The sequence below is a fragment of the Trachymyrmex cornetzi genome, unplaced genomic scaffold (genome assembly GCF_001594075.2).
Source record: "Trachymyrmex cornetzi isolate Tcor2-1 unplaced genomic scaffold, Tcor1.1 scaffold151, whole genome shotgun sequence".
In the NCBI taxonomy this organism is placed as follows: domain Eukaryota; kingdom Metazoa; phylum Arthropoda; class Insecta; order Hymenoptera; family Formicidae; genus Trachymyrmex; species Trachymyrmex cornetzi.
The window spans coordinates 110,661-123,010 of NW_017296102.1; the positions used below are offsets into that span (position 1 = coordinate 110,661).

At 29.1% G+C, this 12,350-nt stretch overlaps 3 protein-coding genes across 3 annotated transcripts in view; all 3 read right to left on the reverse strand.

The window, feature by feature from the left end:
* Positions 1-835: 835 nt before the first annotated feature.
* On the reverse strand, positions 836-2,894 carry LOC108758126 (uncharacterized). The gene is made up of 7 exons (XM_018502921.1): positions 2,768-2,894; positions 2,268-2,541; positions 2,021-2,143; positions 1,836-1,926; positions 1,476-1,615; positions 1,008-1,140; positions 836-912 (listed from the first exon to the last, which is right to left on the reverse strand). Exons 2-7 carry the CDS (start codon positions 2,534-2,536, stop codon positions 865-867), a joined length of 804 nt encoding a protein of 267 aa, XP_018358423.1. The 5' UTR covers positions 2,537-2,541; positions 2,768-2,894; the 3' UTR covers positions 836-864.
* Positions 2,895-7,805: 4,911 nt separating this feature from the next.
* Positions 7,806-9,864, reverse strand: LOC108758125 (uncharacterized). Its single transcript, XM_018502919.1, has 7 exons — positions 9,738-9,864; positions 9,238-9,511; positions 8,991-9,113; positions 8,806-8,896; positions 8,446-8,585; positions 7,978-8,110; positions 7,806-7,882 (listed from the first exon to the last, which is right to left on the reverse strand). The coding sequence occupies exons 2-7, from the start codon at positions 9,504-9,506 to the stop codon at positions 7,835-7,837; spliced, it is 804 nt and encodes a 267-aa protein (XP_018358421.1). The 5' UTR covers positions 9,507-9,511; positions 9,738-9,864; the 3' UTR covers positions 7,806-7,834.
* Positions 9,865-11,564: 1,700 nt separating this feature from the next.
* Positions 11,565-12,350, reverse strand: part of LOC108758129 (odorant receptor 13a-like) — a 2,259-nt gene continuing 1,473 nt past the window's right edge. Inside the window, exons 5-6 of the mRNA XM_018502925.1 lie at positions 11,698-11,830; positions 11,565-11,615 (exon numbers count right to left, since the gene is read on the reverse strand). Of these exons, the coding sequence (XP_018358427.1) occupies positions 11,565-11,615; positions 11,698-11,830 (184 nt within the window). The remainder of the gene's footprint in view (positions 11,616-11,697; positions 11,831-12,350) is intronic.

Genomic DNA, 12,350 nt, shown 5'->3' on the forward strand with positions numbered 1-12,350 from the left:
TTTACGGACCTTTAAATATGCAATTCCATCGAAAACCTGGCCTTTGTGAACCTAGCAGCCGACTTTTTATGAATTAAATTTTTTGTATAAAAAAAATAATAGTATTTCGTTTGTAGTTTGCTAATTTTTGAGATATCTCTAATCCGTTTGCGACATTTTCCTTAGAATCGTTTGTAGTTGTTTGTAGCGATTTGCTGGTCGTTTGTAGTTGCCCGCTTAAAAGTTACACCAAAGTTACGTAATTTGTTTATTGTAAATTTGCTATAACTTTTAAACGGTGCAACTACAAACGACTGGAAAATCATTACAAATAACTACAAACGGTTCTGAATTAAGATATATTAACAATTTTTTTTACCTTAAACTCGGGTGTCATTAAAAAAAATATATATATTTTTTATTATATGAAACTACAAACGAAACTATTGTTACTACAAACAACTACAAACGAAATACTATCATTTTTTATAAAAAATTTAATTTATAGAAAGTCGGGTGTCAGGTTCACGAAGGTGAAAACCTGCGATAAAAATGCATTATAATATAATTAAAATCTTAATTTTTTTTTAGATATATTGCCATAATAAACTATATACTTAACGTGCTTATTCCATTTAATATTTGTTTAGATTTTACTTACTTTTTAAAAAAATATGATTAAATCTAGATCCATAATGTTTTTAAATGGCAATATAAATCGGAAAACAATGTACAATATATTGTTGATAATACTGATAGAGATATATAAACACCCCAGGTGATTGTTTACATAAAAAAAATGAGTTGATTCGGGTTAAAGAAATGCATTTTAATTTAAGAGGTTAGGTTATTTTTGAATAAATATTTAAATGCGCCAAATCATTATTACATAGAACGAAACACGGTGAGATAAGACAGAGAAGTCTTCACAACCTTTAAGAAATAAAAGTTTTTTCGGTAAACTGCGATTATAACAACAAAAATTAAAATACAGTAATGTGTTTATTAAAATATAGTTATATGTTTACCGTGGCAAAATTATCGATGGATAGAATCATTAGTTTACCAGCTGTTATTTTGCAAGGTATTGCTGTTCTATACATCATTAGGAGCAGAAGTTTTCGACATCTTTGCGAAGTGTAATACCAATTCGCCCTGCAGCTATTATATGAAATAAGAAAAATTAAAATTAAAATGATTAACTGATTTAATCTAGCAAGTATTTATAATTTATATTAGGTTTTTATCTTATTACCCAACACAGAAAGTTAAAAAAATCTGTTTTTTATTCGTCTTGTGTATGTTACATATAAAGGATCAATTGTAGTAATATTATAATTAAAGTAGAATTATTAATGCGCAATTTTATTTATAGCAATTGTAAATAATTTGTTCAAAATATAAAATAAATCATACACTTTTATTTAAGTTCTTTAGGGCTTAGAAAAAAAAATGAGGTAATTAGACTATTGAATTGAATAAATTTGCATTCTTACATAGATTCGTATGGAAGGATGCTGTAATCTAGTAGAAATTGACCTTGCCAGAAGTGAAGAAACAAATGAATGAGTTGTCCAAAATACATACTAATAGGTGCGACGATGTCATTCGTGTTCTTGTCAAGATTTATCAACATCTAAAATGCATATTTATTACAATTACTGTCCACACTTCTTTCGGCTATCGCACTATAGCTGTTCGAAATATTGAATCGCGGTTATTAAAGGCGATGAAAACTAAAAATGGTATTATTTTTTTCAATTTTGTTTTTTCATCTTCGCGAAAATTCTCATCTCATTCCATTTCAGTCTATACCAACAGTATTTATAACGTAAAAAGGAAAAACTGATACGTACTTGTATACCATATAAACTGCCAATAACCATGTTAAAGTTAAGATTTATCAGAAATATCTTCGTATATACAGATTCAATATGTTCCGCAAATCTGCGAAATGAGAACACTAAATAATTATAATTAATATGAAGTATCGCACAATGGCAAAAATAGGTGTCATTACTTGATATTTCTTCATACGTACTCTATTACACCGAGATGTCTACGTAAACAGCGTAAAGTTTTATAATAATTGTAGTCTTTAGTTTTATTTGATTTTGCGTCAAACTCGTTCGTGTCATTTTTTCCAATGTTTTCCAGTACATTTCTGTAAAGTCAAGAAAAATATCGATGCTTTTGAAAAACTTAGATTTTATAAGTTGTCGAAGAAATAAACAGAAATTTATGAAGAACAATGTTATCTTTTCATAATCAAGAGAGATCGTTTTTACCCAATAATGGAGAACATTCCACAAGCATGTTGAATGAGGGTATAATACAAAGCATCAGCCACGACTGTGGCAAACGAATGAGCGACTACGGCCACATAACTATGCACTGCTATTGGATATATATACTGATTGAATTTCTTGCCATATTCCACGCGGAAGGGTAATCTCGACTCGAATGGAATGGAAGATTTCGTTATATTGATGATATCATCCGCCATCAGAGTCAGCATGATTGGTTTCACCACGAAAAGGCTCGCCGTCGTATGCATTAAAACTATATTCGTCGCAAAATTTTAAAATCATTATACATTCATTGATATGTTTAAAATAAAAAGATCGATTTTTCGCGATAAGCATGTTCTTTATGCAATTTTTTATAAAATTTAGTGACAATGCTGTAAGATTGCAAGGAATATGATCTAGAATACACACTTACGTATATGTGTGCGTTCAAGATATAATATTTATTTTAGTTTTTACAATCTTGAAATTATCCATACCTGCATAAAATGTCGCTAGATGCTGTCCATACTTACTATGCCGTTCCAGAATTTCCTTTTCTACTGAATTTACTGATTGCCAGTCCTTTTGTATTACATTAAGACAAATCTTTACCTAAACACATGTTCACGTATTTCTTGCTAATATAACATTTTTTCATATAAAAGTCAAGTGTTAATGCAAGTTTGTAAAATTTATTACTTACTTTCTCGCTATTTAACATTATAAACAACAGTTTAGAGCTGAATGATATACTGATGAATATTGATGGCACACATTCAAACACATCATCGAGAGTGATAAGATAATAGGGAGTTTTTGCAATAACGTGAATTCAGATACGGTGAACACTAAAGCCATGTTACCCTTTTCTTAATTAGTTGTTAAGAAGAAGATAACCTAACCTTAACGTTCACCGTACCTGGATAAACGGTATTGCAAAAACTCCCTATTAATTACTAAAAATCGCTAAATATTGGTCTTCAATAATTTTTTATTCAAATACTATCAACTTCATAGAAAAACTGCAAGAGACAAAAATCATTTATTTTCTTCTCATAGAACTCTAAGAATTTTTTCAGAATTTTTTATTAACTTTTTAGTATTGCATTCTCTTATTTTTACCAACATGAGAATATACGGTATGAAAAAAAGTCTGAAAAATTTCTAAAAAAATTCTCAGAACTTTACGAGAAAAAATAAATAATTTTTATCTTTTACTGTTTTTCTGTAAAGTTGATAGTATTTGAGTAAAACAAATATTAAAGACCAATATTTAGCGATATTTAGTAATTAATATCTCGTTAATTATATTTCGTAAATTGCAAAATGGTAGAGGACTTTTCGACTCAATTTAGTCCACTCTACCTGCTCAGGATGGGTGATGCCATAATTTAAGGCCACCCTGTATATTTCTTTATACAAAATTCAAAAGTTATTGAAAGATTGAAAATTCACTACTTACTTTCTCACTATTTAACATTATAACCGATATTTTGAAACTGAATATTATGCTGATGAATATCGATGGCGCACACTCGAATACGTCATCGAGAGTGGTCGAGCCGATCAGTAAATAAAGTATCTACATTAGATTTAAACGCAATTATGAAATTGATAAGTTGATCATATTTTTCTAAATTTGAAATGACTACGCAGACATATGTTTATTTTCTTATAATTTTCCACATACATTTAATATTTTCATTTTTTTGATAAATTATATTAAAATTTGTTTGACAGAGTTTCTCTTTTTTTTTTCTTAAAATTAAATTAAAGTGATATCCTTCAAAAATTTAATAAAATTGACATATATACAGGGTGTCCCAGAACAATCTTTTGTCCTTAAAATGACTTATTCCTGATATGATTCTAAAACAATTTTTCCTTTGCCAAAATTCTATGCGTAGCTTAGTTTTTGAATTATAAATGAAGGTGCCACCCTTGCCTATCTTCCGTACGCGACCCGTAATTCGTTCACTATTTTCGTTTATAATTCAAAAACTAAGCTACGCATAGAATTTTGATAAACAAAAAATTGTCTTAGAATTATGTCAGGAATATGTCATTTTAAGGACGAAGGTTTGGGACATTCTGTATATATAACGGTTCGCGCATGTATATGTGATTTTCATACTCAGTTTAATGAGTAAACTGTATATTGATATATTAAATTAACTCCTAATCATACAAAAAAAGAAAATATATAATAATTTTGTAGTGCAAGAAATAGATTATAGAAAATTCTTTTCTGGCAAACCTTTCAATAGATATACCTGAGGTATCACAATAGTAAAGCTAAACACAAACAGTGACACAAAGCGAATACATCTATCGCGAAGTTTATGATACGGCCATAATCCCGAAATAGTCAGATATAATCTAAGAACAAAGTAATAACGGCTATGACAAACGTCTTCCTTGCCGTTCATTCTTCGGAATATTAAGATTGCGAACTCTATTAGCGATTCAATGCAAACGTTTGACATTCGAGAAATTGCAGAAACTTACTTATCAATTCTATCTATCTTCTGTTCTGTAACAGTACCGTAATTACGCTAAGGTATAAGCACCTCCATTTACCGTCTGCGTTTTAGCAGGGTCCTTTCTACATTATATAGAGCTACTATCTTACTGTTTCTCTCTGAAAGGACATTTTCCTTTACTTCCACATTCTGTTTCCATTATTGTCAGTTTCCATTATTGTGAATCAATTTCATATGTAACTGTTAACACATTATGTGACTTTATCTCGTGCAGGAAAAGACAAAACTTTGTACTACATTCGAACAATGGAATGATTGTAAAAAGTAAATAGCAGACATGATGAATTACGTAAGAATATAAGATACTGATGTTTCGATTTAATTTAGGAAAATTTTTACGGATTCCGACGTTTATGAGTAAATTTCTGATTTGAGTTTGATTTGAGTAGAAAGTTGAGATAATATAGAGATGAAATGTAATTCCTAAAATTCACAGATCTTGATTATGGATCATCTCATCATCCGTCCGTTTTTTGAATAAATACTTTCCGGAATAAGTTAATTATATCCATACGATAATAAACAATTAATTAATAATTAATTTATATGTATAAACATATAATTACGCGTTAATTACAGATATAAGTAATTCTTTTACTTTCTTACTTTTTCATTGAAAATTTCAATGAGTTTTATGTTATGTTAATGTAAATTTCTAGATATTACATAAAGTCGCATGATATAAAAGTAAAGATTGATGCTACACTTCTTATGTTAAAATGTATTATGCATTCAATTATTATGAATGCGTATAACATTTTTATTTTGTGCTTTCAAGCAAGTTTTTCAATAGTAAGCAAAAGTAACAATTAATGAAAAGATTTTTTTATTCCACTATGACACAAATTCTGTTTCAAGATCATGTAATATTTGCATTCATTTATTTGTTCGAATCCATTTATTTGTTATTTGAGACGCATGAAATTGTTCATAAAAAAATTTTTAAATGGTTTTTATATGTCAATATGTACAAAGTTGTCGCACAATATATATTTTGAATGTTCAGTGTCAAGTCTCTTTCTTTTTTAATTTTATATTAAAATACGTACATGCGAAATTATAATTGCCGATGCTCAAGAACTAATTAACCTTTTTCGTTTGTACTATAATCGAACATGCATATACGTATTTTTATACATTGTTACAAACACACGTGTATTTTCGCGCATTGTTACGGAAATTGTAGTAAAATGTTTCTTTATGCATCTTTATTTCGGATAATTATACAACATATAAGTCGTTGAATCCTTTTTCTAGATATATAAAATTCGCCTACAACTTGCATCTCAAAATATGTACAAGTATATAGCTTAAATGTGCAACATAAGTGCACACATTGCACAGAAGTATGTGTAATAACTAATACGTTAATACTACCGTGAAATCAAAGAAAAATTCGAGTTATATACTAATAATTAGGTTTTTGTTACATTAATTAGGGAATTCAGTCATTCGAGATATTTTTACATTCTAGCAGCGAAAAAATGTTGTAAAATATTGTTTTACATGAATATTGTTTAGCATATTTTTTCCTCTTTTAAGGCGATGCTAAAGCCTTCTGTTTTACCACATTTCCATTCGTTGAAAAATCTCTGTATTGGATGTATGGATTGCAAAAGTATTATTACTTAAATTAAAGTACGCACAAACACGACCTCAGCTGTACTGGATTTCATGAAAAAATCGAAAAAAATTTTAAATTCGTTAAAAATTCATTTACTTTTGGCTCGTACAGCTGTCACCTCAGATATATATTTGCTTGATATAAGAGTTTTAGAGTCCATATCTTGAAAATAAGCGTGCAGCTGAGGTCACATTATTGAAACGAACGATACCGAGTTTGTAGAACTAAGATTGAAAGTCTAGAAAAGAAATATTTCTACCGAATAGAAAATACGTGTATACAGGTGCTTTGTGAAGACTGGAATTGTCAACAGAGCCGAAATTCCGTGTAGCAGTAGTTGCGCGGTCTTGCGATAGATGGTGCTGACATATGTTAGATAAGAACAGATGCATGCGTTTGAGTAAGACAGAATGATATATATTAAGATAATGTAGAAATTAAATCAAAGATGTCACCACTATTATCGAATTTGGAATTAAAAAAGTCTGTACTATCGATCTTGATCGAGTTAGGTAATCGGTTTAGTATCCCCTTATCTATTCTTTACGGACCTTTAAATATGCAATTCCATCGAAAACCTGGCCTTTGTGAACCTAGCAGCCGACTTTTTATAAATTAAATTTTTTTTATAAAAAAAATAATAGTATTTCGTTTGTAGTTTGCTAATTTTTGAGATATCTCTAATTCGTTTGCGACATCTTCCTTAGAATCGTTTGTAGTTGTTTGTAGCTATTTGCTGGTCGTTTGTAGTTGCCCGCTTAAAAGTTACACCAAAGTTACGTAATTTGTTTATTGTAAATTTGCTATAACTTTTAAACGGTGCAACTACAAACGACTGGAAAATCACTACAAATAACTACAAACGGTTCTGAATCAAGATATATTAACAATTTTTTTTACCTTAAACTCAGGTGTCATTAAAAAAAATATATATATTTTTTATTATATGAAACTACAAACGAAACTATTGTTACTACAAACAACTACAAACGAAATACTATCATTTTTTATAAAAAATTTAATTTATAGAAAGTCGGGTGTCAGGTTCACGAAGGTGAAAACCTGCGATAAAAATGCATTATAATATAATTAAAATCTTAATTTTTTTTTAGATATATTGCCATAATAAACTATATACTTAACGTGCTTATTCCATTTAATATTTGTTTAGATTTTACTTACTTTTTAAAAAAATATGATTAAATCTAGATCCATAATGTTTTTAAATGGCAATATAAATCGGAAAACAATGTACAATATATTGTTGATAATACTGATAGAGATATATAAACACCCCAGGTGATTGTTTACATAAAAGAATGAGTTGATTCGGGTTAAAGAAATGCATTTTAATTTAAGAGGTTTTTGAATAAATATTTAAATGCGCCAAATCATTATTACATAGAACGAAACACGGTGAGATAAGACAGAGAAGTCTTCACAACCTTTAAGAAATAAAAGTTTTTTCGGTAAACTGCGATTATAACAACAAAAATTAAAATACAGTAATGTGTTCATTAAAATATAGTTATATGTTTACCGTGGCAAAATTATCGATGGATAGAATCATTAGTTTACCAGCTGTTATTTTGCAAGGTATTGCTGTTCTATACATCATTAGGAGCAGAAGTTTTCGACATCTTTGCGAAGTGTAATACCAATTCGCCCTGCAGCTATTATATGAAATAAGAAAAATTAAAATTAAAATGATTAACTGATTTAATCTAGCAAGTATTTATAATTTATATTAGGTTTTTATCTTATTACCCAACACAGAAAGTTAAAAAAATCTGTTTTTTATTCGTCTTGTGTATGTTACATATAAAGGATCAATTGTAGTAATATTATAATTAAAGTAGAATTATTAATGCGCAATTTTATTTATAGCAATTGTAAATAATTTGTTCAAAATATAAAATAAATCATACACTTTTATTTAAGTTCTCTAGGGCTTAGAAAAAAAAATGAGGTAATTAGACTATTGAATTGAATAAATTTGCATTCTTACATAGATTCGTATGGAAGGATGCTGTAATCTAGTAGAAATTGACCTTGCCAGAAGTGAAGAAACAAATGAATGAGTTGTCCAAAATACATACTAATAGGTGCGACGATGTCATTCGTGTTCTTGTCAAGATTTATCAACATCTAAAATGCATATTTATTACAATTACTGTCCACACTTCTTTCGGCTATCGCACTATAGCTGTTCGAAATATTGAATCGCGGTTATTAAAGGCGATGAAAACTAAAAATGGTATTATTTTTTTCAATTTTGTTTTTTCATCTTCGCGAAAATTCTCATCTCATTCCATTTCAGTCTATACCAACAGTATTTATAACGTAAAAAGGAAAAACTGATACGTACTTGTATACCATATAAACTGCCAATAACCATGTTAAAGTTAAGATTTATCAGAAATATCTTCGTATATACAGATTCAATATGTTCCGCAAATCTGCGAAATGAGAACACTAAATAATTATAATTAATATGAAGTATCGCACAATGGCAAAAATAGGTGTCATTACTTGATATTTCTTCATACGTACTCTATTACACCGAGATGTCTACGTAAACAGCGTAAAGTTTTATAATAATTGTAGTCTTTAGTTTTATTTGATTTTGCGTCAAACTCGTTCGTGTCATTTTTTCCAATGTTTTCCAGTACATTTCTGTAAAGTCAAGAAAAATATCGATGCTTTTGAAAAACTTAGATTTTATAAGTTGTCGAAGAAATAAACAGAAATTTATGAAGAACAATGTTATCTTTTCATAATCAAGAGAGATCGTTTTTACCCAATAATGGAGAACATTCCACAAGCATGTTGAATGAGGGTATAATACAAAGCATCAGCCACGACTGTGGCAAACGAATGAGCGACTACGGCCACATAACTATGCACTGCTATTGGATATATATACTGATTGAATTTCTTGCCATATTCCACGCGGAAGGGTAATCTCGACTCGAATGGAATGGAAGATTTCGTTATATTGATGATATCATCCGCCATCAGAGTCAGCATGATTGGTTTCACCACGAAAAGGCTCGCCGTCGTATGCATTAAAACTATATTCGTCGCAAAATTTTAAAATCATTATACATTCATTGATATGTTTAAAATAAAAAGATCGATTTTTCGCGATAAGCATGTTCTTTATGCAATTTTTTATAAAATTTAGTGACAATGCTGTAAGATTGCAAGGAATATGATCTAGAATACACACTTACGTATATGTGTGCGTTCAAGATATAATATTTATTTTAGTTTTTACAATCTTGAAATTATCCATACCTGCATAAAATGTCGCTAGATGCTGTCCATACTTACTATGCCGTTCCAGAATTTCCTTTTCTACTGAATTTACTGATTGCCAGTCCTTTTGTATTACATTAAGACAAATCTTTACCTAAACACATGTTCACGTATTTCTTGCTAATATAACATTTTTTCATATAAAAGTCAAGTGTTAATGCAAGTTTGTAAAATTTATTACTTACTTTCTCGCTATTTAACATTATAAACAACAGTTTAGAGCTGAATGATATACTGATGAATATTGATGGCACACATTCAAACACATCATCGAGAGTGATCGAGCCGATTAGTAAATAAAGTACCTGTATTAGAGTTAAACGCAATCACGAAATTCATAAAGTAATCGTTTTTTTTAAAGATTTAAAAGCCTATGTACATTGTACACATATATTTATTTTTTTATAATTTTCCAAAACCATTTAAAATTTTCATTCTTCTGATAAATTATATCAAAATTTATTAACAGTCTATTTTTCCATCTTTCTTGTTCGAATCTTATTAAAGTTATACCTTTTAAAAATTTAATATAATTTGACATACGTATGCGTAAGCGTATGTGTGTGTAATTTTCACATAGTTTGATGAATAACTGTATATTAAACTTCTAGTCGTATAAAAAAAAACATGCAATCAGTAATTCTGCAGCGTACTAAACAGATGATAGACTTTTCTTTGGCAAACCTTTCGATAGATATACCTGAGGTATCAGAATAGTAAAGCTAAACCCAAACAACGGCACGAAGCGAATATATCTATCGCGAAGTCTGTGATATGGCCATAATCCTGAAATAGTCAAATAGAATCTAACAACGCTATAGTATCGACTTTGTGCACTGTGGTCTTTCTTCTCAATCATTTTTCGGAATAAGAAGATTGCGAAATATCAACTATTCCATTTGTACTTTATTCCATTCAACGTTCAATTTTCAACAAATTATGTAAGATTACTTATTGATTTCTTCCATTCAGCAACAGCATAGTAATTGCGCTGAGGAATATACGGACAATTACCTGGTGTGTTTCAATCCTTTCCCTTTTACATTTTTAAAGCGGTTACTTATCGTTCTCTTTGAAGAGACATTTTATTTTAATTTCATATTCTGTATGTTATGGTTTTCTTAGAAATCTCGTCTTAGGAAAGATGCAACTTTGTACTGCTTTAGGGAAAGCTGTATATACCTGTGTTAGAGAAAGTAAATAGCAGAAGTGATAAATGACACACGTGAAAATATGATATATTATTAGTTTAATATAATTTAATAGAGCCTAATTTATACAAACTACGACATTTATTTACCTTTAATTTAAATAAAGTTGACGAATGTAACGTTAATAAAATGTGAATTGTAGAATTCATATATAATTTTCGAATTGCCTCTTTGTACCTTCACTGTTAATTAGGAAGATAAATTTTCCAAAATACCTGATCGGTTGATTACATGTAGTTTACGCCGATAAACAATTAACTTACATACTTATGTAAAGTTACATGGGCCAAAAATTGTTAGAGAAGAGTGGACTTCTTCGACAAACATTTATAAGTAAACTTCTAGATATTGTGGAAAAAAATGGTAAGTATGTTTGTGTGGAAGCAAAAGATGATACTTAATTATTGTATAATGAAATACATGCATACGATTATATTAATATGTATATATCTATATTTTGGTTGCTATAAAATCGAAGAAAAATATCAGAAATTATAAAGAAAAAAAGAAAAGTACATATAATACATAAAATTTTTATTACATTAAAGAGATATATTTTAATTTAAACAATTTTGATGATTCATACGTCAAATCATCACTGGAGAGAACGAAACATAGTGAGATAAGATAGAGACGTTTTTACAACCTTTAAGAAATAAAAAATCCTTCGATAAGCTACAATTACAACAATATAATTTGTAGACGTAACAATACAATTTTACACTTACCGTAGCGAAGCTTTCAATAGATAAAATCACTATTTTTCCGGCGGTGATTTTGCATGGTGACGTCGTTCTATTCATAATTAGAAGAAGAAGTTTTCGACATCTGTGCGAAGCATAATACCAATTCGCCCTGCAGCTATTATTTGAAATAAGATAAATATATAAATTAAAATGATAAATAATAATAAACTTTTATATACTAATAATAAAACCAAATGTATAATATTAGGTCTTTATTTTGATATTCAACACTGAAAGCTGTAATCTATCTTTTGATTTGTATAGAGTAAACTTGATTAAGATGGTCATACGGAAAAGATGACCATAAGCTTTTAGAATAATTACAAAAATATTCTATTTAGCAATTATTGGCTAAAGTACAGCCCATGGTCATTTTTTTCTGTATCGTCATAATACCCGAGTAATTGTATATTACACATGAAGGAATTGCAATCAGAATTAAAATAACTGTTACTGTGCGATTATTTATAATAATAATTATAAATAATACGCCAAATAATAATTATAAATAATACGCCAAAAATCATACGTTTTGATACACTTCGCTTGGGGGCGCACGACTTTCACCTGAAGTGACTCCCACCTCACCTCCCCCCCTGCTTGGGGGCGCATGATTTTCATCTGAAGCGACTCCC

Coding starts and splice junctions, on each gene's coding strand:
- LOC108758126 (XM_018502921.1), bottom strand. CDS start 2,536: ATGCATACGACGGCGAGCCTTTTCGTGGTGAAACCAATCATGCTGACT. Junction 2,144..2,267: donor GGAATGTTCTCCATTATTGG/GTAAAAACGATC, acceptor TTGACTTTACAG/AAATGTACTGGAAAACATTG. Junction 1,616..1,835: donor GCAGTTTATATGGTATACAA/GTACGTATCAGT, acceptor TATGCATTTTAG/ATGTTGATAAATCTTGACAA.
- LOC108758125 (XM_018502919.1), bottom strand. CDS start 9,506: ATGCATACGACGGCGAGCCTTTTCGTGGTGAAACCAATCATGCTGACT. Junction 8,586..8,805: donor GCAGTTTATATGGTATACAA/GTACGTATCAGT, acceptor TATGCATTTTAG/ATGTTGATAAATCTTGACAA. Junction 8,111..8,445: donor ATCCTTCCATACGAATCTAT/GTAAGAATGCAA, acceptor TTCATATAATAG/CTGCAGGGCGAATTGGTATT.